General features: G+C 42.5%; 1 protein-coding gene across 2 annotated transcripts in view; it reads right to left on the bottom strand.

Moving 5' to 3' along the window:
- Positions 1-1,480: 1,480 nt before the first annotated feature.
- The window catches only part of pcdh7a (protocadherin 7a), a 191,178-nt gene continuing 168,835 nt past the window's right edge, over positions 1,481-23,823 (bottom strand). For both annotated transcript variants that reach the window (XM_086211400.1, XM_086211401.1), the window contains 2 exons: positions 6,864-7,065; positions 1,481-5,406 (listed from right to left, as the gene is read on the bottom strand). In XM_086211400.1, the coding sequence (XP_086067526.1) occupies positions 4,868-5,406; positions 6,864-7,065 (741 nt within the window). In that variant the 3' untranslated portion in view covers positions 1,481-4,867. The remainder of the gene's footprint in view (positions 5,407-6,863; positions 7,066-23,823) is intronic.

Below are 23,823 nucleotides of genomic sequence, written 5' to 3'. Positions count from 1 at the left end.
AGGTTGGATCTACATGTCTTGCCTCCTGAATTTATTCATTTCGTCATTCGTTATGATCCAAATGACAATGAAACAGAGAAGAACCTCAAACTAGCAGTGCTTAAAACTATGATTCAATGCAACAGAAAACTCGAGCAATGACTATTTACGACCACATGGTGCCAGCATTGCATACTTGACAAAAGGAATTACAGATTGCGGGACTTTTTGACATTTTGAGTCCTTCACACTAATCTTTGCAGCAGCTAAAACCTCTGAAGCATTTTCTAATGAGTCTTAGTCCAAATTGCCCTCTACACTTCAAAAGTTTTTCTTTCAGCTGGATCCAGATGAAACTTCACCTTTCAAAGATAAAGTTGATGGAATGTGCTCCACGTTATTGATATTCTAGGGTCATATTCCTGCCCTGCACCAGTGCCAAAAACAGGGATTTTGGTTCAGTTCGTTGCCACAGCTCATTCCTGACCTTGAAATGCAACTCTACTCGAGGACCACTCGCTTGCTTCTGCTGGAGCTTTTGACTACATTGCCTATAATCATCATTAGCAGACACTTAGGCCATTATGAACGAAATGTGCTTGAAAATTTAAAGTTAAGGGGTTTGCAGTCAAGTTAGTTTGGCGGCATTTAAAAATACTGAGTACTGCTATTTATCTAACAATGAGGAGACGCTGTACTTAGTGACTGGATATGTTGTAATCCATGATTAGGGAAAACTTTTAGTCTGCACTTGTAATGGTTGGTGATAAACATAATGAGGTCATGGGGTCAGGGAAAAACCAAACAAAAAAAGAAAACCAATGTAATTTCAGATCGGAGATTACTTTTCTTTAAGAGTGATTGGAGTGTTTTTTTATTTGGAAACTATGAAATCGCATGTTACAAATAAGGCATTAGCATTTTATTTTTGCATGTTAACAGGCCAGGTTACCTCGTTCCCCCCAGTATTCCACATTTTGGGCTCAAATGCTGACTATGACTGTTATTTAATAAAAATATGTTAAACACCAAAGCCAAAATATATTCTATTATTCTGTGAAAAAGTGCAGGAAGCAGACTGGAACAGGGTTGGCAACCTGAATATTCTGGTGCTTTAGAAGGTTGAGAACTAGTATCTGCCATCAGTGAAACTATTCAGGTGACAGCAAGTCATTTTCAATAATGAGTGTTCCGTACAATAATCCATCAGTAGTAAATGTTAATATGTTAATAAATATGAATGCCATGCAGGCACATTTTAAAAAGGTACGCAGCAGAAATGTCAATCGGTGCTAGTTTTAAGTTGCACCAACCTGACAACCCCAAATTTCCTTTTCTCATAAATGATCCATAAAACACTAGGTTGCATTCGTTAAGTCCTTCAGGGTTAAGATATATAACATTTTATACGAGAAAGTGGCCACAAAAAGTGCGGCGTGAGTTCAGAGCTGATTTCAGTTCAGTCAGAACGTCTCGCAATATCGAAATATCGTTTTCAAAAGCAGAACAGGCACAGGAGTGTTTGAAGTTTTTAATGTCAAAGTCAAACTTTTACATGATTCATTATCATACCAAACCATTTGTCGACAGGTCCTCTTCCTCCTCGTCATAACAAATGCAACTAGTTCGTCGTGTAATTACAGGAAAAGGAGCAGCAAAAAACAGAGCGAGCCCCATCAGAAAAGAAAACAAAGAAGAGGAAAAATAAAAATAACCTTTTTTTTTCAACGTTTTTTTCTTAAGTGCAGATTTGAAGACCTTAAGCATGCCATTGTCTGTTATGGTTTCCAGTTGTCTGTTCTACAGTGTACTTTTATCTGTACATGGCTATAAGGGTTACAGCACGAGGGGGATGACAGTTTACATGGTGTCCGCTGAGGTATTTTGCATTGTCTCCATTAGTGGGTGATGGATCTCAGATGTTACACTCCTCTTGTCTGTCTCCCCTCTCTGTTTTGCAGTAGACTGAAACATATCCATGTTTAAACGTGCAGTATATAAAAAAAAAAAAGAGACACACCCCCACAGATTCATGTACAGCGAGTTCCCTTCGATCCGGATTGGAAAGGTTTGAAAGGTGCCATAACGAAAACTGCCATAAAACAGCAGTTTTGAAGAAATATCTTCCACTTTTGAAGAGCCGAGTCTGTGTCAAAGAGTCTCTGTACAAAACTTACAAAACGTTCCTCAAGACCTTTCAGGCATCCAAGGACTTTAGACACAACCTTCTCCCGGAGAACAAGCACGAGCGTCCATCTGTCTCTCATTGGATTTTTGTTTTTTTTTAACCATGTGTCGGATTTTGCTACATCCTCAACTCAGTCCATTAACAACAGAGCTCAGTAAACAGCCATGTTGGGGATTTGGAGATAATGAAGGCTCAAGGAGTCAGTACATCAGTGGGCAGAAAACAAGCTAAAGAGTGTCAGAATGGAAGATATAAATACAAGCCTAAAACGCAGCCTAATTACCGCAGGATAGTAAAGGAAGTCTTCGTTGCACTTGTTGCCGTGTGTTAAGTATCTTTCAGGGACAGTCAAGCAGCAGTAAAGTGGGGGTGGGGTTGTGTGTGTCAGGGTAGTTGCACGTCTTACCTGAGTGTTGCTTTCATTTCTACGCTCTATAAAAGTTGATGAATTAAACTGTGGTAAATGCTTGAAAACCACCTCTCTTCCACTTCAAGTAATCAAAAAAAAACAACAACCCAACAACACACAGAAAACCAAAAAATAGGAAGAGACACACATCCTGGCAATTTCCAGCTACATTCGCCTATCTAGACATTAATAAGATCAGTGCAGATCAAGGGAGGAGAAGAGAGAGGAGAAAAGAAACTCATTAAGACCACAGGGACATCCTAACCCTATTATCCCTATCACGCCACTGAACCACACACTGATGATGGGAATTAAGATGTGCTGGCCTCGATCCACACCCACTCTTCCGCCTGGCGCAGCAGAGTGTGTCTGGAGTCGTGCAGTAGCTGCTGGGAAGGACGAATGTGATGGAGTCTGTTATCTGCGTAGTTCAGCTCAGCAGTATGGGCGTGCTCAGGTCGGCACTGCGTGGTGAAAAGGGTTGTAGTAGATCACACTACATCGTGTACTTTTTTTAGTGTGTAACAGCCTGCGGCAGAGTTCGTGCCAACTCTAGGCTGTGAAAACAGAGAGAAGAAAAAAAAAAGGTTGCCCAAGGTTGCCCCACACTCGCTGCAGAACAGTTGAATCCACTGGCGCCAGTTCCCTCAGCGCCATCGTTATCTCCATTTCCCCATAAGCACACATGTATAGTACAGATGTATCCAAATAGGCGTGTTATCCAAAAAGGCGTGTGGTTTAAAAAAGAGGAAAAAAAGTTAGCATTATCTGTATTTCATGCACAGTCCTTTTTTTCTTTTCTTTTTTTTTTCCCTTACATTTTTTTTTTAATGAGTCCTACTTACAGTATGCAGAATATGTCATATTTCCACATTGTCTAACATTACATACAGTAGATGTCATTGAAATTCTGGTTAATGTAGCCCCCAACACATCAGTAAGAGAGATGAGTAATTATTCAAATATATTTCATGTTTAAATACTGGCTGGAGGGGAACAGGCTAAATGCTACAGCTAATTCAATGAGAGGAAATATGTTAAAAATTATGATAAGAGCACATACACACTTAGTGCATATGAATTGCACATCTTAATGTGGGTTACCACTTCATGTTCTAATGTATGCATGTGTACGTGTATGTGTTTGTATGTGCGTGTGTGTTTTTGTTTCTGAATAATGCAGTTTATTACTATATGTTACACGACAGCCACTGAATCATTTCATAAACTTTGACCCTCTGTTCTTATTTTTTACATGTGTTTGTATGCTTTAAGGCCTGTGTGCGTTCGTGTGTGTTGTGTGCGTGTGTGTGTAAGTATGTGTGGAAAAATACATGAACACTGTTAGGGTTATGTAGGTGATCTCAACACCTCAGTCTGCTCTGAAAACAGCAGCGGAGAGAAAACACTGCTGTCTTATCAAACACACACATATATACATACAGACCTGGTGTAGTGTGTGGCACTGTTGAGAACCTTGGTTTCTGATTGGTTACATTTAATTACTGTAAAAACTCACAATGTTACAGTTTGTTCTTCCGAATCTGTTTTAACAAAGAAAACCTGATTTTTTTTTTTTAATCGTGTAACTGTACAGTGACTGTTGTTGATACTCCTCTTTTTTGTTTTTATTAATACCTCTGACTTATGTTTCCATGAAGTTAATTACAAAGTTTGATTGGTTTGAATTTGATCCAAATAACTCAATCAAAGACCCGTTATCTATTCTCGTCTATTTTGACTGCATAAAACTCAGTGTTTTTTCAGCAGATGGTTCTCCAGTCGAGTCCAAGTCTTATTTGCCGTAGCCGCAGTGGAAGTTTTCTTTGTACTGAGGCATTAATAGCATCAGGATTTACCCAGTCTCAATCTCTCTCTTCTTCACACACACATCCCTCTGTGGCCGTGGGTCAGGCATGCATTGGATTCAGGTAAAAAGGAGAGCAGATGAAGTTGCCTTCCTCCACATGGACATAATAGGATTTTTGCCTGCAGGCAACTTTCAGTTGTATTCAAACAAAGACTTTTTTTTTTTAGAAAGTACTTCTGGTCAGAGCTCTCCAAAGAATCAATCCATGACTTGCTGAAGTTTAAGTGCCTATAAATATTAGTCAGAGTGTAGAAGTTCCAATTTGATATATACTTTTGGAAAACATCTTTACTGACATTTTCAGATTTTTACAGGTTTAAAATACCTTCCAAACTGATGAGTAGCCGGTTAAGTCTTTACCCTCCCTGGTTTTCTTCTCCACAGGGAGTGGTAGGTTGATGATTGCTCCATTGCAAGGCAGTCACAGGTAGACCTCACGGCGTGACAACGTCAGGCAGGACGTGGTCTTGTAGTCCCCTCCTGTCCGCGTCAGTGGTATGACCTCAGGTGGGTTTTGGCCTTCACCTCCTTCCTCCTCTTGTTGGCGCCTTCCGAATCCCGCGCTGCTAAATGTGTCATACGATGCCGAAGTCATCTTGCGGTTCAGAAGGTTACGATTGTGATCGCCCATGTTCCTGTTGCGGTCTCCGCTACCCAGGGTGCCCAGAGGATCCCCATTGGCGATGGGTAATCTTTGACCTTCTCCGGTGATGACCACCCGAGGTTCTGAGCTCCCAGCGCTGCCAGCGCTCTCGCTGTCACTCTCATGTTCGTTTCCACGGAGATTGTTGTTGTCATCTCCAGGAGCAAAGGTGGAGAGCCGTGGGGGGTCGCTGCCGTGGCGTTGGCGCTGGCGGGTCAGTGGGCGGACAGGCATCCAGCAAGTGTCAGAGTGGCCAAACTCATCACACTCCCTGGTACACTTTCCTGTCAGAGCTACGTCTGGCAGCTGTCTGGCATCTGGACACAAGAATGAGGAAAAAAAGGGGGATTTAACGGTTAAACAAAGGAATAACTGAGTAATAAAAAGTGCAGCGAAGTGATGAATATTGGCTGAGGAAGACAAAAGCGAGAAACCTGGGTGGAAAGAAAACGGGGGACAAAGGTAATAAAGGAGAGAACTATATTTGAATAAATCATGAAGGGCCAAAAGTGCTGTGAGAGCAAAATTAAATAGCTGACTTCAAAAGAATGTTTAAAAAAAATCCAGCTGTGCTCAGCGTTGCAAAAAAGGTGAAAGGTGAGGTAAAAGCAGGACGGAGGCCAAAGAGAATACCATTATTAGAAATTAGGATGATATTTAAATTCAATTATTACAAATTGAACCTATTATATCCTATGGATGTTGGTTCAAGAGGTTGGGGAGGCCACCAAAGACCGAGTATTCGTGCGCTGCAGGGTCAAGGGTCAGAGGTTATGGCTATTATCTCGGTAAACCTGCGATTTATGAATCAATACTGACATCATGTCATGTAGGGCAAAGAGTCCTAATGATGATAGATGAGGTAAATGTGACTTCTCCTGTGCACTTGTCACATTCCAGCCGGTTCAGACTGCATGAATACGTCAAAAGTAGAAACTCAAGCATTACAGCCACTCTGTAAAATCCGCTGGGCTTTAATGAAACACACAAATCTAAATATTCCTCTTGCAAACTAATTCCTGTTTTGTTGCTTGCGTGCAGTGAGAAAACGTAAAAGCAAAACAAGCTAGTAATTATAGAGTATAATTATAGCCAATAATTCTCGGGTCATTCAATTATGCTTTTCATCTGACCGTGACAAAAAACTTATTAAACTCCCCTTCCAAATCCGCCAGAATTCACAGGTCGCTGTGAAAGCGGCATTTAACTGGAATCGCATGTATGGTCCCTGAAGTGCCGAGTTACCAAGGTCATAGTGACCTTGATGCCTTACCGCTGCTGTTGCAGCTCTGGTATGGTTGTATAATCTCTACAGTTGGAAGAAAAGAAAAGAAGAAATAAAAAAATAAAATAGAAAACTCCTTTTTTTTGTGCCTTTCACCTTGACAAAGAATCAGTAACAAAAAAAAAGGTAAAAATGCAATTTTGTTGGTGAAAGGAAATATTTGGGCTGTTGACAGGAGGCAAGGCCACCGATAAACCACTGGCACGAAATAGAAAACTGCAACACACCAGGTTGTCTAACGCAGCAACACATACAAGCTTTTATATGGCCATACTGTAGGTGCGATGCATGTGTACACACAGAACCATTCATGGCAGTTCAAGGTTTCAAAAACAAGATTTTTGTGTAATGAGAGTAAGGTTTTCGCAGAATACAATGGGTACGACCTTCAGAGACTGAAAATGGAAGCTTCTCGACCACCATTGCGAATGAGTTAGGTGAATGATATTGGCTGTTTTTGAGTGCGCGTGTGTGTGCGTGCGTGGTTACCATTCTCCACATGCTCCTCCTCCCCCACACTGCCCTCTGGCGTGGTTCTCTCATAGCCCTCCTCAGGCAGGGGTAGAGCTCCCAGCCGCGGCCCCGATGAACTCTTGCTGCTTGGTGTTTCCGAGTCCTCCAAACCACTGTCATAGCAACCGCCGTCCTGAGGTTGGCTCACTACCGAGAAGGTCACCCGGCGAAGGGTCCCCTGCAGGGCAAATACACAAACAATATGGGATTAATCATCCAGGACTTCTAATCTGAGATTCTGAATCTAAGGATTAGGACGATGAGCAGGGGTCTGTAAAGACATATTGAGATTATCTGATCGTGTTTGTCTTGATTACGTGCAAGGCTGCAACAATGAAGGGTAATCAACCAATCGCAGCGGGTTTTCAAACTTTTGGGTTGGGTTTAATCCGGTTTAGATTAATGCTGCTGGACAGGGACGATGTTTACAAACCTTTGGCCTCCCCACAGACATTATTTGCATCTGTAGCACCACTGCTGCAGCTGGAGTTCAGTATAAATTAAATAGATATGAAGATGCTTTGCTTCACTGAAATGTTTATCCTACCGAGCTATCGGTTCACTTTGTTTTTCTATCCTAGTTTACTGAAAGAATAAGAAAGTTCGCTTGCATTTAACTTTTTTGTTTGCACTTTGCAGAGATACTTGACACATTATCCTCAAGAATCCTAGATTATCATGCTTTGTGATCAATAAATCATAACCCCAAAAAAGAAAAAAGGCAGCTAAAAAAAAGCAAAAAAAACCCCAACTCAAACCCCACCTTTAATAAATGTGCTGAACATCTATGTGTTTCAACTGAGGGCCTTGAAATATGAAAAGCATTAAGACAAATCAAAGATATTCAGTTTATCGTGAAAAGTTTACAGAAATGTTGAAGCATATATTTGTTGTTGGCTTATTACTTATAGGAACTAGTAGGGATGGACCAAGAGGAAGCTGGGGAATCTCAAAATGATGAGTGATGGCTCAGTGCCGGATGCTTATTTGACAACAGTTCTGCTACCATTTTGGAGTAAAATACGTCAATGGAAACAGCACAACGTAACGTCTACAGAACGACAGGCAACATGAACAAGAGTCAAAGTGACGCCATTAAGCTCTTCTAAAAGTTGACGCCTTTTTCTGAACACCCTAAACTTCACCCAACACCCAAACCTTCACCCAACACTCTCACTGAACACCCTAACCTTCACCCAACACTCTCACTGAACACCCGAACCATCACCCAACACCCTAACTGAACACCCGAACCATCACCCAATACCCTAACTGAACACCCTAACCATCACCCAATACCGTAACTGAACACCCTAACCATCACCCAACACCCGAACTGAACACCCGAACCATCACCCAATACCCTAACTGAACACCCGAACCATCACCCAATACCCTAACTGAACACCCGAACCATCACCCAATACCCTAACTGAACACCTTAACCATCACCCAATACCCTAACTGAACACCCTAACCATCACCCAATACCGTAACTGAACACCCTAACCATCACCCAACACCCGAACTGAACACCCGAACCATCACCCAATACCCTAACTGAACACCCTAACCATCACCCAACACCCTTACTGAACACCCTAACCTTCACCCAACACCCTAACTGAACACCCTAACCTTCACCCAACACCCTAACTGAACACCTTAACCATCACCCAACACCCTAACTGAACACCCTAACCTTCACCCAACACCCGAACTGAACACCCTAACCTTCACCCTACACCCTAACTGAACACCCTAACCTTCACCCAACACCCTAACCTTCACCCAACACCCTAACCTTCACCCAACACCCTAACTGAACACCTTAACCATCACCCAACACCCTAACTGAACACCCTAACCTTCACCCAACACCCAAACTGAACACCCTAACCTTCACCCTACACCCTAACTGAACACCCTAACCTTCACCCAACACCCCAACCCAACACCCTTACAGAACACTCCAATGAACACCCTAACTTTCACCCAACACCCCAACCCAACACCCTTACAGAACACTCTAATGAGCACCCTAACCTTCACCCAACGTCCTATCTGAAAACCCTCAGCTGATCACCGTAACTGAACGGCACTCACTTACCGCTGCAGTTATCAGAGTTCCGTCCCTGACAGAATATCTGTTTTTAAATGCCCAGACTTTATTTTATCACTCTCTGCTGGTTTCGCACTTTCATTCGCACACCTGATTTTCTTGCCTGCAGGTGAGGTAAATCGTGACTTGTACACGGCTTCGACTGTGTGTGGCTGCTAACATGAATCACTTCATGATGTCCAAAACTCCAGTAAAAGTTAAATATGTATGCTGAGAAGGATTTTCAGTCAAGCAGTTTAACTTAACTTCTCATCTATTTCATAACATCTCAGGAGGGGATTTGACTATTTTTTTAATGTTGGCAACTTTAGGGGGATCTAAATGAAGAGGAAAAACCTTTTATTTGTGCGTTTGAAATGATGATTTTTTTTTTTCCCAGTACCAGGAGGACAAATCTGATCCTGCAGTGTTTCAGGTCACTCACTCAAACTTGAACATCTCTCCTGCTGCGATTTTGACTCCCAAATCAACTCCGTCTAGTTAAGCAAACCAGTTTTCGCTTTAAAAGAGAGGGTGAGCAAGAGAGAAAAAAGACTAATAAGTCCACGCTGAAAGAATATCAAAGAAAGTTAAATGAGTCCCATCTGGCCTCGAGGGATCACTCTGCACCAGGAAGGCCATTTCTACACAACACCCCTCATACCTCTCCTCACACTCTCTTATCTGTGCACAAAATTACAGCCCTTTCAATTTAGATTCGCTTTGAAACACGCGGCGTATAGAGATGAAGTTGTAGAACAGAGAGTGTATAGACACAGACTAAGGTGGAAAAATCTCAGCTCAGAAATGCCACTTCAGGATAATCTGGAGGGAAACTGGTGTGCGACTCGGATGAAAGCACAAGCTGCACTGTTTCTTCTTCTTTTTTCTTGTTTTTTTTTTTTCTTCCAAAAGGCAGAAAATGAAAAGTGAACATTTGAGTATTTCACCTAATGAACAAGATAGACAAGAGTAGAGAGAAAGCACAGCAAAACTAATTAAGCAGTAGGAAGAAATTAACTGAGCACTTGTTTCTTCCACCATTTCCTAACAACGTTTAGATTAGAGGGATGTGAAAGTTACTATGACAGCAGGGACGACTGGCGCAGGCAAAGACTGAGGAAGAGGAAGAGATATTAAAGTCTAATGAAAAAGCAGCAGTTTCTGGATTCTCAGTGGTTTCATCTTAACTCTCCACAGAGAGCAATGTATTTTTAGAACATTAGCTTAGATGAAACAGTCCAACCTCTTTCCCACTCGCCCAGACGGGGGACGATGCCACAGAGCACTGAGGGAAAAAGTGAGTGAAAGCTAATTGTGTGATTTCACCCATTACAAGTTGATTTTTTAGGGGGGGTGGGGGATCAGTTAAGTGTTGACTATTTTTTTCTGTTTCTTGACAGGCTGTCAAAACAGTTCTCTCAAGATCTTAGAAAAGGCCTAACAACATCATGACACTTTCCCCTCATCATCAGAGAATCATTATTCCATGATAATAATCAGTAGGTTATTAGTGGTTTAAACAAGCTCTTCTTGCAATTTTGACTTTCAATCGCTGTTAGGCTAAATCTATCTGTCAGTCTGTCTGTCTGTCTAATTATCTGTCCAAACGCATATGTATATGTCTATATAGATATATAAATATATACAGACACACACATACACGTATATATGTGTATACATATATTTACTTATATATATATGTACATACAATGCTCCTTTTCAGACATGTAGAATGAAGGAATGAATGAATGGAAGAAGTTATTCACTTGCTTTTTTTTTTTTCCAAAAACACTGCAGTTTTGAGTACGTACTAGCTGTAAAGTGACTAGCTGATCACATGACCTGCTCCCCTCTCAGCTCACGCCACACATCTATAGTCATACCTACATCTGTACTCGTGTCTTCCCTAAAATATTTAGCTGCAGCAGAGGCGGCTTGATCTGGGGTGTATCTCAGCAGCACAGAAGGGAATATTAAAGGGATATGACATGATGATCCTCTTACTCTTCCGTGACTACATGTTGCTACTTGATCACGAAGGCGACGCTACGCTACAGGAGGCTACGGTGTAGTTTAGGATTGACGCTTTTATAGCATCTACTTAAGAGAATATCATAGATCAACCTGACAGAATAATGGCACGATGGAGGGAAGAAGAAGCAGATTCGTCTGCTTCTTCAGCACCACAGACAGCGCCTGGGATTGATCGATACGCCAGCACGGTTAAGATACCGATATTTCACAAAGATGATAACTAGCACAAACTTCAGCCAGATAAAGGATCAATGATGACCCCCCCCCCCCCATGCCCAACCCCCAATTTAAATCGCCTCTACACACATATTCCCTCCAGTACTCCAATTAAAGATGAAATATAAAAGGAGGAGTATAGCAGAAGAGGGACTGAGGTTACTTTAATCCTAGTTTTAAGAAATGTTTGTGCCAAAATTTGGATATGATCAGAATTATAGATAAACTCTGCTTACTCCTTAATGGTTTGTTCAGGTTTCCTACCACTACAGTACTCAGTGTTCTTCAAACCCCCAAATTTATCACCACTGGTGGCCACACTCTGTCTTTTACAAAAGAAATCAGTTTTCTAACATTTGAAAACAATGTGTTTTGTCATAACAGGAGTTACAATCTCTCCTAATTTCCTGTTTTTGGAATACGGTTGAAAGTAGAGACAATTATGAAGAATCCTTTGAACTGTGTAAAACTGCGTCTTTTTGTTTTCATCCAGTGTCTTGGAAAATTTTGGACCTCCGTTGCTCAAATGGGCTTTTCAAAGACCTCAAGGGATCTGAAAAAGAGAGATACTCATCCCTGTTACTGCATCAAACTGGGATTAGGATTATGACATGTATGTCAAATTTCCGTCTTGATTGACGGACAAGCAGTGGGTATTGGAGGACAAGTCCAAGATGGTCTGCGTGCATGTGTGTGTGTGTGTGTGTGTGTGTGTATGTGTGTGTGCGTCCTATCACAAAAAAATCTCCAGCCATCTAATTCAATTTCCCCCTAACCCTCTTTCTGGCTGGAGTCGTCCTTTTTTTCAATTCTTTCATCCTGATAATTTCATTGTCTCTTCCTCCATATTTCCCTCCTTCAGCCGATCCTGTGGTTAACCCACCAGTGTAACCCTCCCTCCACTCCCTCTCTTTTTCTCTCTCATCCTCAGTCTCACTTCTTCCGCACCCCTTTCCATCTCTTCTTCTAGCTAGTCAGCTTTATGATGTGGCGATCGATGATGTGTCCTTGACCTCGTTATGAGTCCCTCTCCTCTTCCCCACAGCAGGCTTTATTGACCCATAACTCCTCTACACTTCTTTCTTAACCCCCCACCTCCACCTTTCTCCCCTCTGTCTCTAACTCAAAGACTCATTGATAGAGCTCATATTTTTGGAAGCTTCATTATCATATTATACCGTATACTCCTCATTGCTGCTTGACTTTAGAAAAAAAAAATCACAAATCTAGTTTAAAACTGTCACTCCAGCTACTATTTTATAACAATATGGTCTCATTAAAGCTTTTTTACATCTGATGTCAGAGCTCGTACATTAAATGCATCTTTCGTTGATTCTGCTTTCTCTTAAAAAACAAAACAGCCTCCTCTCCAAACGGTCCTTCATGTTTTCAAACCGGAGCCACAAAGCATAGAGCGTGTATAGCATGCCAACACACACACACACACACACACACACACACACACACACACACACACACACACACACACACACACACACACACACAGGAGCACAGATTAACTGGGTAAGGTCCAGTGTTGCCCATAAATTCACGGCCGATGGAATATTAATTGAGTTTGACGGAGGACATAAAAAACCCTTCCCCTTAATCTGACACGGGCCATTACAGTTCAATACTGACATGGAAGCCACACTCATCTGCAGTGTGAGTGTGTCAGAGTGTGTTCATGCGCGTGTGAGAGTGTTTGTGTAACACAACTGTGCAGCATACAGTCGGTAAGTAATTGTGTTATTTGTAAAGTTATTTCTGGCAGATCTTTGTGACTCAAACAGAGGCATGATGGGTATGAACTCAGAATAAACTTAACCAGCTTACCGTCGTGAAGATGTAGAATGTTCTTAATATAGATTTCATTTCACAGTATGTGTGTGATGCCACACACTTGTGTGTACATATGCTTGTAAGTGAGACTTCACACCTATATGTGGTTTTTTTTTTTAAGGCTGTGTATGAATGTGACAATTTAAAAGCCTGCAAGATGTGTTATATCAGACTGTGAACACACACACACACACACACACACACACACAAAGCTTGACAAACACACAGATACACACACGTTTTTCAAGTGTAAGGATGCCGATGTGTGTGCGTGCGTGCGTGCATGCACAGGTTGGCTCAGTCATCAAGGTAATTAGTGTGTACACCTCCTCACTGTCGGTTCAAAGAGAATTAACGAGCTCTAGTTAATTAACAGTCTCCCTCTCTTCTCGTTACATGTGTCTGCATATTCAACATGTGTGTTTGTGTATGTGCAACATCTGCACATCTTACCGTTTGTGAGAGTGTGTGCACATTTGGCTGTGAGGGTGTGTTTGCGTCTCTGCCCTGCTACACTCTGGACTGCATAATGAATCGACAGGATGTGGCTTATGCATAAACCAAAATTACAAATATGGTTGTAGGATGAGAGTCACATTCCCCTTCGGCTCTCAGCATATTCTCATTTATGTTTGACATCACGGAGGTACGGAGGAGAGCCACTCTGCAATAGCTGGCCCCGATTTATCAGATTGTTAAATAAACAATGCATTGATTACTTCCTCCTTCCATCATAAGATGCACTCCGATGATTCAGTAGAAGCTACGATTAATGCCTAGTAATTTGTTAAATATGGAAGTCTGATGAAGGCTGCAATATTTGAAGATCAATACCCACTGTGATTGCTGTTTTGCTCTTAAAATGATCTTTTGTGGAGTGTCGCCAAATTATTTCTACAGGCGATTTAATTTTAACAGCTCTTCGACTTTTAATTACATTAGAGATTTGATTTCTCTCCTGTTTGCTTTTGTTTATTAAAATCTGCACGATCTGGCAGCAGAAGGTCCCAACTTTTTTTTTTTAGAAAGAATGCAGGATACAAATTCTGTTTGACTGAAACCGCACCAGTAAGTATCAAAGGTGTAACGTGCCCACCCCCCCCCCCCAACCAGCATCCCACTACCTCTTTCTTCTATGAATGTTTACATTTGTAACTGAATAATAAAGAAGCGAGCGAAGGGAGAAAAGACGTTCCTCCACGGAGGTGTGTTGTTGTGTTGAAGCAGGCAGGCGTTGGACATCAATCTAGCAGACACCTGACATCCTGTTCACAGGCATCTGATACTTCTCTAACGTTGACTCAGGGGTGTATGTTTGCGTCCTCATTTCCCTGCTATGGTGTCCTATGCTGCTGGATTCACGTGGACCTGGAGGTCATGTGATCACCGGCAATGTGCCTATCTGCTGGCAGGATATCGAGAAATCTAAATTAGGGGTGAAATTTGATGGAAAGATGGGCACAAATGATTAACTTTGGAGGTGTTCTAGGTCAAACTGTTGCTGTATGTCACAGACAAATATGCATTACATTCATCAAAATCCACGTGAAATGATTGAAAGATTTTATTTTTTTGTCTTCCTGTTGGAAATCCTCCTGATTTTATTTTGGATCGGGGACTTTGAAGTTAGCGGAGTTACGGGATTCTCTCATTGCTTTCTAGCTGTGAAACGAATTTTAAAAAGAATCCCCCCCCCCCCCCAAAAAAAAACCAAAACACATTGTCAGAAGTGAATAAACAAGTATTTTTTTTACACAGTTTATCACAAGCATTCCCACCGTATCAGACGAGCAGATATCTGCTACTCAAATGAAGGTTGTTATTTTGTGTGTGTGAGATAAGTGTTCACATAATCCAATTAATTTACCTCATCTGTCATTGCAGTTTTGCTGATAAACGAACACAGCTAATCAAAAGTCTGTCAGCAAATATCTACAACTGTGGCGTGTGAGGTCACGGTGCACTGTGTTTCCTCAACCTAACACGCTTTTGTTGATTTCGTCAAAATGATCTTTGACTTCCCTCTCTTGTTATTTCATGTTTATGCTGTGGTAACGCTGCCTGCTAATGTGAAAGTGCTAACACTTTGGGAGGGAAATAAGAGTTGGACTGAATATATCAACTCAATTATTGATTTGTTTATTCAAATGTTGAATTGATCAAAGTGCATGGTTGATTTATATTCAAAATGTATTCATGGCTCCATGTAGTTACATTTTTTTAAAATTGCTTCTGTTTTTGTTTAAATGTGTTGCTGTTTGTATTTTCTTCATTTGCTCTAATTCATGTCCAGTGTTTTGTTTTCAAGGGAGAACAGGGTTGGCACATAAAAATACCTCCCACATCCCAAATACCAACCCAGTTTTTGACCACAGAATTCAGAAACATGCACTGTGTTGCCTCCTAACATGGAAGGCACTGATTCGGTTCCCCTGTGCTTCCTCCGGCTCGGTCGGCGCTGTTGGTTTTTTTGGAGGGTTAAGTGCGTCCTGGTTGCTGGGCTAACACATCCGTTGGCTACTCTGGGTGCCTTTGGTGGGGTGTGCGTGTGTGTGTGTGTGTGTGTGTGTGTGTGTGGGGGGGGGGGGCAGTCTGTCTGACTAGTGTTCCCTGGAGCGGTAGAGGGGTGGAACGACGACTGGGACAGCTTGGTAGGGTCAGTTGTAAAGCACGGGCTCAGGTGCAAACTAAAGGCAGCCATCATTTTATCAAAGTCTCCAAGAGTGGGAGGGACACGTGGGACAGAGACAGACAAGGCTTCTACATTCATGCACCACATGAACTGTTGAAGATTCAAGTCTTCACAGCTGAACCTGATTGCTGATTTGGACTCTGACCTGTGAGCCCATTGATCAAGCTGACATGCAGAGACTTGTTTAAGGATCATGTGGTCTTCTTAGAATAGGATCCTCTTCATGTTTCCTGCACTTTCCAAAAGCCTTTCATTGGTGTAGTAAACAGTCTTCACTGGCTGCTTGTATTTTTTTTTTTTTTTTTTGCAGTTTCCCTAAAGGAGATACTCGACTTTGAAGGCTTATAATGGTCTGTCTGTCTTCCTTTGGTAATTGCCTTTTTCTGGCCATTATGATGCAATATAAGACTTCCTGCAGTGAAATAACATCAAAATAATGTTTCAGAGTGTGTAATAACACAGTCTGTTCCAACAGTGCTTTTATATAGACAGATGGCTTCAGCATGTCATCAACAAAACTTGGGACACCTGTAGGGTGTTTGCATCAACTTTTAAGGCTTCATTTACTTCCATTGCTGCAGAAAATTTGTAAACTGTTGAGCCCTGAAAAGGACCTTTTTTATAACTTTGAAATTCAAATTGTTTTTCCGATTGTCGTGGACCTAAACTGGTTTATACCTCGGGCGGTTTACTGATGTCTGGAGTTACTCGTAACAGTTTGATTGGTGAGATTGAACTGGTCTGATTCGACACAAACTGTCCGAACCAGCACTTATTAGTCTTAGGATGTGTCACTCTACAGCTGCAATAATTGCCGACAGCGTCAAGGCGCTAATTCCATTTTGTACTGCATTAGTAACAAGACATATGACAACTTGATTAACGTAATAATACGTTTGTGTAGAACCAGACGAACGGAGCCGCTAGCGTCTGTCTGTGCGGCTGTGAGCAATTTACTGCCGAGATGAAGATTACAGCCAAGGTGAGAGGAGGAGGGAAGACGCCCCTGGAACCAGTTGTGTTACTAGATGTTTTCAGCTTCTTGGGTGTGGTGACACTTGCTCGTTTAGTTCAGTTGAACTGAACTCTGGATTATTTCCCCGTTGGGATGGTTCCTTTGCTGAGTTGTGAACATGGTCTGACCCAACTACTGTGCAAGTGTGTTTCCAAACTACAGCTGGTGGTGTAGATGAAAAAAGAAGAAGACATCATATGCAAAAAACAAAACAAAACAAAACAAAAAGGGAACAGAAATATGCACTAGTCCTCCTGACACAGAACCTTCTTCTTGAATTTACCCTCTGGCTCCCATCCCAGACACATCTGACCAATAAACACAGAGAATGTTCTTCCATGTTTGTAGCAAACATTTGGTTCACATTGATTTGTTTTAAACTGAACCAAAGGGAGAAACGCTCCAAATTTACTAATTCATCAATTTATCAAGCGTGAAAACTCTTAAGAGTTGAAACTAAAACTGCATGAAAACGTAGCAGCGTTCTGAGGTGAAAGGGGTAACGCTTCTCTACTTCTCTCTGTGCTCACTCGCTCACAGTCGTTCCAGAAAAAGCTGCTCCAAATGACACATCTCTCTGTTTCCGTTTAAAGTCAACAGCTCGATTATGAAATAGGGACTGAAACACGGTTTATTGAGACCACATGTTAACCTCTGGCAATCACGAGCTTAGCTGCTGCTCTCAACATGCTGATTTAACTAAAATGTCGTCTGACAAAGAAAGAAAAAAAACAACAACCCATATTTCCGAGACAATAGTTTTCGGCTGTATTTAAATGTGAAATCATCACTGAGAGATAGTTATAAGTGACGGAAGAGCTCACTGGAGCAGAGCTGGTACATGCAGTCTAGAGGTCTGTCAGCTGCTCAGGACTGAATGTTCTGCTCTCTGTCTCTGTCTGACACTCAGTGAACTGAGTAGATAAAGACAGAGGTGTGCCTCCCACTCGCCGGGCACATCTGTCAACTGTCTTCTGCGGAAAGACCAGAACCGAGTCCAGAAATTTGGCAGCGGTGATGTGGATGACGGACGGGGCAGTGATAACTTCCAGTGTAACTATCTAGGGAAGAAAAGCTTTGTGACGTACAACAACCGAGGGGTTAAAAACAAGATGTAGCCCGATCCTTCTTCAGCTTCATAGAAAAGCTCATTTGATTCTAAGAGTGTGGTGTACATGTGTAGTATTTCTCTCCATGCCCCCTGTCGCCACCCCATGAATATTTTTCGAGATCTGTCCCCTGCTTGTTTGATCTTTTTAAAGGACCTTTTTTTTTTTCATATGAAGTGTGAAATTCAGTAATGAAATATCACATGAATATCTTCTATCTCATCTACACAAGCTGGGATGTTAATCTGTATTTGTTAACATTCTGCTTTTTTCATTCCCTCTATTTTATTATCTGGGCCAGTGAGTGAAACAAAGCTAAGCTAACCTTTGACTAAGCAGTTTATCTGCTTCTGGGGTACATTTACTCAAAAGTACAAACTCGGAGGTATTGGCTATAAAATCTTTTTTTCTTTTTTCCTGTTGACTTTTAAGTTATGCATCAAAGGCAGCCAGGGGGAGAAACAATGAATTACGTTGACAGAAAGCATCTCGCAGGGGCTGTGTGAACAGGACAGATGTGTTAACAATTCATTTGACGATGATATATTTACACTAGTTATTTAAATATAGAACCGCTCTAAAACTGTATTCCCGACCTCGTGCCGTTATAGAGTGACGTGTGCGGTGGAGGAATGCAGTTTCCCGAGGCTATACTGAAAAGAGCAAAGGATGTCCTGTTTACACAGTGCAGCCCATTAGGTCAAGCGGGCAGGTAAAGACAAGTGTCAAGAGACCGAGCTGGGAGAGAGAGAGAGAGAGAGAGAGAGAGAGAGAGAGAGAGAGAGAGAGAGAGAGAGAGAGAGAGAGAGAGAGAGAGAGAGAGACAGAGACAGAGACAGAGTGACAGATCATGAATAAAATAAATGAGGTAAATAAACAGAAAAAAGAAAAGGGATAGAAAGAGGCACGTTGGTGTTAATCAACATCGGAAGCAGGATGGAATGTGGAGGAAAAAAGACAAGAGGAGCAAAGGTACAGACTTCAAGCTCTGCATGACCACAGTGGAGTGGAAGAGAAGAGACAAAGACTCCTCTAAAGGGGAGACTGTTGCGGTATTTGCAGAATGCAGGAAATGATTGGGAGCAGGTTGAAACTGAGCCGAGGGAGGGATGAAGCAACAGCGTTTCTTCAGCTGTCTGACTCACAGATGTTGATGAGCTGAGGTGGCTCGTTACACCACAACACACACACACACACAAACACACACGCAAATCCCATGTTGATATTGTGACTCCACACATTGCTCCTGTAGGCACACCTGTTTGTGTGCGCGCACGTACGCACCCACACACACACACACACACACACACGCATGTTGCAGTGGGACCACCTCTGCAGTAAGACTCCCTTCTTCATGTTTCTGCTCTCTATCTTTGTCCCTCTATATTTCACTGCTCAACCTCACAACCACCCTCCCCCTTCACTAATTCTGCTCTTTCTCTGCCTCCTTCCTTTCTTTCACCCTTTCATCCCCCGCTTTCTGCAGCCCACCACCTCACTTCCCCAGCACTTCTCTCGTTCCCCTGTCTCTCTCCATTGCTCCCTCTAGAAGCAGGTGATGTAGAAGGGTGCTCAGCAGTATCTGACTATCAGGCCTGACTCTGTGAGAGGAATGATAATCACTGTGCTGCACTGCAGAGAGAGAAAAAAGAGAGGGAGAGAGGGAGAGACAGGGAGAGAGGGAGGGAGGATAAGGGGGCATGAGGTACAGGGAAAAAGGGGGGCAGTGGAAAAGAGGGGGTAAAAGAAGGTGGGGAGTAGAGCGCATGAGAGAAGTAGAGGAGGAGATTGGGACAAAGAAAAGAAAGAGAAAAAGACCAGAAAGATAGAAAAGAAAGAAAGAAAAAAAGAAATTGAGCACTGTTTTAGTAACATATAGCTCACACAACAACCCTCCAAGCTTCTTCTTTTTCCACCTGCACACACACGAGCACGCGCGCGCGCACACACACACACACACACACACACACCTCCAAGCCACCACAATCGCTTGTAGTACAGCATCCCCGCAGTATGAGGGGGAGCCTGTGCCTTGTGTCTGAGTGCCAGAGAACATTAACTGCAGCAGCGAGGTCATCTGATCGGCACTATGCGGCCCCCCTCTCTCTCTCTCTCTCTCTTTCTCTCCCTCTCTCTACTCTTCTTTACACTGCTGCAGTAGTTCCAGCCCCCCTGTGGTTGCTACTGGAACTACCGCAGCCACACTGTCGGGTTTGCACTGAACAACGTATGAATGTAATTTGCTGAAGCTCGCCATCCATAAATCACTTTCTCTTACTGGGGCCAATTAAAGCCAAAGTGCAGTGAGTGTTTATTTTAATAGCCTTAACTAGTCACTGAGAGCGCGCGCGTGTGTGTGTGTGTGCGTGCGGGTGTGTGTTTTGTAGTTTGTATGAAGGTAAGTAATGTGTAGCTGGACAGGAAGAGAGACCGCTTCAAGGAGTGACGGTCTACTACTGCACTGCCATGCACCAAAGCTTTGTTAGCATCAAGCTGTCCACTCCACAGCACTGAACGTTCTCCCCTTCTCCATCTGGGTTCTCCTCCCTGCAGATACACACTGAAAATCACTGACTCTATTCACTGGGTTCGGGCCTTTGAAACGTTTACCCTTTTGTGTAGCCGTGGTCGTCTATAGGGGGAAAAAACAAAACAGAAACAAAAGCTCATAGAGCGAGATGTGAAGCGAGGCTTACCGGACAAATGCCCATGATTCAGATTAGCTCCTTTTGTTGGTGTGTTTGTGCTCATGATGTTCCACTGCTAGTCCCTAAAACAGTCATCTCTTATAATATCCGTGACAGCAGTCATTGTTAAGAAAGATGCAAACAGAATGGTGCCGTATAACCGGCCTTCTGTGTGCGCGTGAGTGGACACTATACATATGTATGACTTCTATTTAGATGTCATTTGCTGCCCATTCTGTGTGTGTGTGTGTGTGTGTGTGTGTGTGTGTGTGTGTGTGTGTGTGTGCGTGTGGACTAATAGTATGCGTGTTAGGAACAGGCTTTTCCCACACACAGCTATTATCCATTAAGGTTGACCAGAGGAAACTGAACAATGGGCTTCACTGTGGGGGCAAGTGTGTAAGATGGAGTCAAAGTGAGGATGAAGCTGACGATATGGAGTCTTAAACATGCACGCACGCATGCTCACACACACAAACACACACACATACACAAACACACACACACACTCCCTGTTGAGAGTGATTAGGAGTGCTGCTGTGAACAATAGACAGAGTCAATAAAGGACCTCGGAGACATCCGGATACAAGAGCAAGGTCTCTATCCCTCCAGTCTCTGTCTATCTCTCATTCTCTCTACGCCTTCCTCACCATATTCCCTTCTGTTCTCCCTTTTCAGTAGCCCTTTGGTTTGCTTTCCCTCCAACTGCTCTTTCCACTTCGCAAACTATTTCATTTATCATTATCTGACCCTGTCGATCTTATGTTGCCTCTCGGTCTCTCCCATAAACTAAAGTCTCCTTTCTGGTGTTCCTGTCTTTTGTAAAATGGACAGATGGGCTGAGCTGACAGAGACTGACATGGCGGAGAGCCACAACAAACTGAAATCCATCCTGTTAGTTTAGAATCAGCGTCACTCATGTTACAAGGTTAAAGATAGCTTTGCCTAATGTGCTGTCAGATACAAACAAACACCGCATCGGCCTTTCTGAACACACACAATCAGAAAATGTGACGCACTGCAGGAAAAACATACGTTAACTCACACACATGTCCATGTAAACAAGACCTGAAATGGTAATATGCCGTTTCTGGAGATTTTGTGTGTGTGTGTGTGTGTGTGTGTGTGTGCGTGTTTGTGCGTGTGTGAACCCCATCTCAGCCCTCTCACCCCCTGTGACAGACACAGTGCCACAGAAATGTCTTGGGGCGCCTCGTCCAATGTCTTGACAATAGTCTCAGTGTGTGTGAGTGACAGAGAGGGGCTCGGGGACACAGAGGGGGCGTTATACTGAGTAGACAACACGCAAGCACGTACACACACATAAGCAGACACACACACACACACATGCATTAAAGAGGGAAGACAGTGCACTCTTTCTCTCCCACTGCGCAATTTCTCATTCCCTCTCTCCCTGACGCAGGGAGACTCAATCATTCTCACACTCTGTCTTCTTTGACGCAGAGGAAAAAACATAAAACAACTGCTCCCTCTCTCTTCCTCTCTCCCTCTTGCCGTGTGAATGTGTGTGTGTGTGTGAGTGTGTGTGTGCGCGAACGCAGACTGTATAATTAATATGGCTTTCATTTTCTTTGAGCTATGAAGTATGCTTTCGGTATGCAAACAGACCCCTTGCATGCAAGTGTGTGTGTATGAGTGTGTTTGTGTGTATACGTGTGTGTGATTGTGTGTGTTGAGCTTTTCGATACACCAGAGACGAAGTGCAGAGACAGGCCATTGAGCGGAAGGAGAAGGAAGGAGGAGTGTTAATGAGAAAGCAGGGGAGAATTCAACTCGCTCCCATCGATAACCTCACACGCCACTTGAAGCGTGTATGTACCTTGGCTCAAGTTTTGCAATATCCTTTGAAAATTACAGTTCGGCATTAAGAAATTACTTCTGCAGTCGCATCCAGCGGAGTTTCAGAGAGATGAGCCTAATTATTATGTGACTCCCTGGTGTAAAAAAAAAAAGAAAAAGTTTAAAAATGCAAATTCTCTTACTGTTCCTGCACGGAGATAGTTAAGCTGCAGCTGAAACTAATGTTTGTAACATGCAGGTATACGCAGCACCAGTTAGTGTAAATGTACTGCCTTACCACAGCATGCTGATGTTCGTCTACTCCGTTTATAACCAACATCTGGTTCCAGTGTGTTATTTTGAGATAAAAGATTATGTCTTTGAAAAAAACAAACACATCACCGCGATTTGAAACTTTTGTAAGTGACTGATTCGATCATTCGTGCGATGTTGGAAGAATTGGAATGACAAATTTCCAACTAGGAAATTTACACGAGGGTCCTCATAGGTCAAGAAAACAAGTCGGAGATGAATTTGTCACCTGAGTTGCTGAGTTGACGTCATATAAACGTGGCTGACAAAAGCTCATATTTGGATAATGTACGTTTTTTTTAATTAATCCGTGTATTGAACAACACATCATTAATGCTTAGAATGTGTAATGTGGTATCGATGTTAACTGTTGCTTCCTTTATTAGCCATTTTCTGTGTCCCTGTCTCTCCAATTCTGTCTTGTCCATGCCCCCGTCTGTCAATCTCTCACCTACTCTCTCTCTCTCTTTGTCTCAGTCCCTCTCTTTCCTTATCCATCTCTGTCTCTTTCCTTATCCATCTTTGTCGCTGCTCCTGTCTTCCTGCTCTCTTTCCCATTGTCTCTAAAAAAATCAACCCTGGCAAAGTCGGAAAAACTTATTTCTTTTTCTTTGCTCTTCAGTGTCCTGAGAAAAACTCTAAAAAGCTATTAATTTTTAGTTTAAACACACTGAGCATTAAAATACAATTCAATTCAACAGGCAAAAACTGAATAATACATGAACTTTTGCGTATACTGACTGTAAATATACTTTATGTCGCAGCTTCTTTTGAACATTTCTCTGCCCTGCGTGCTGCTTCCAACCACTACTAGCAGGCGTTTGAGCTCAGTGTGGTTGTAGAACTCAAAATTCCATTAATTTTCTCCACAGAGGAGTTGACAGTCTTAATTTTGGGACCATCCGAGGTCGACTCACCACGAGCGAGCAGGTTGTTAAGTAAGCTCCTTGAGTAAACTGGATCTCAGTCTTTGTTCAGAAATACAGATTTTTATTCCGGATCTCATAGAGAACTTACTACACGACCCACAATCCTCAAGTGGAACGGGTTCTGTTTTGGGGAACATTACATTACATTCTGTTCCATTACATCACTTAGCAGACACTCCAAAGCAACTTACTTGCA

The sequence above is a fragment of the Aulostomus chinensis genome, chromosome 8 (genome assembly GCF_037954235.1).
Source record: "Aulostomus chinensis isolate RoL2024-O1b breed Wild chromosome 8, RoL_Achi_v1.0, whole genome shotgun sequence".
Taxonomy (NCBI): Eukaryota; Metazoa; Chordata; class Actinopteri; order Syngnathiformes; family Aulostomidae; genus Aulostomus; species Aulostomus chinensis.
This window is presented reverse-complemented; position numbering and strand designations above follow the sequence as displayed.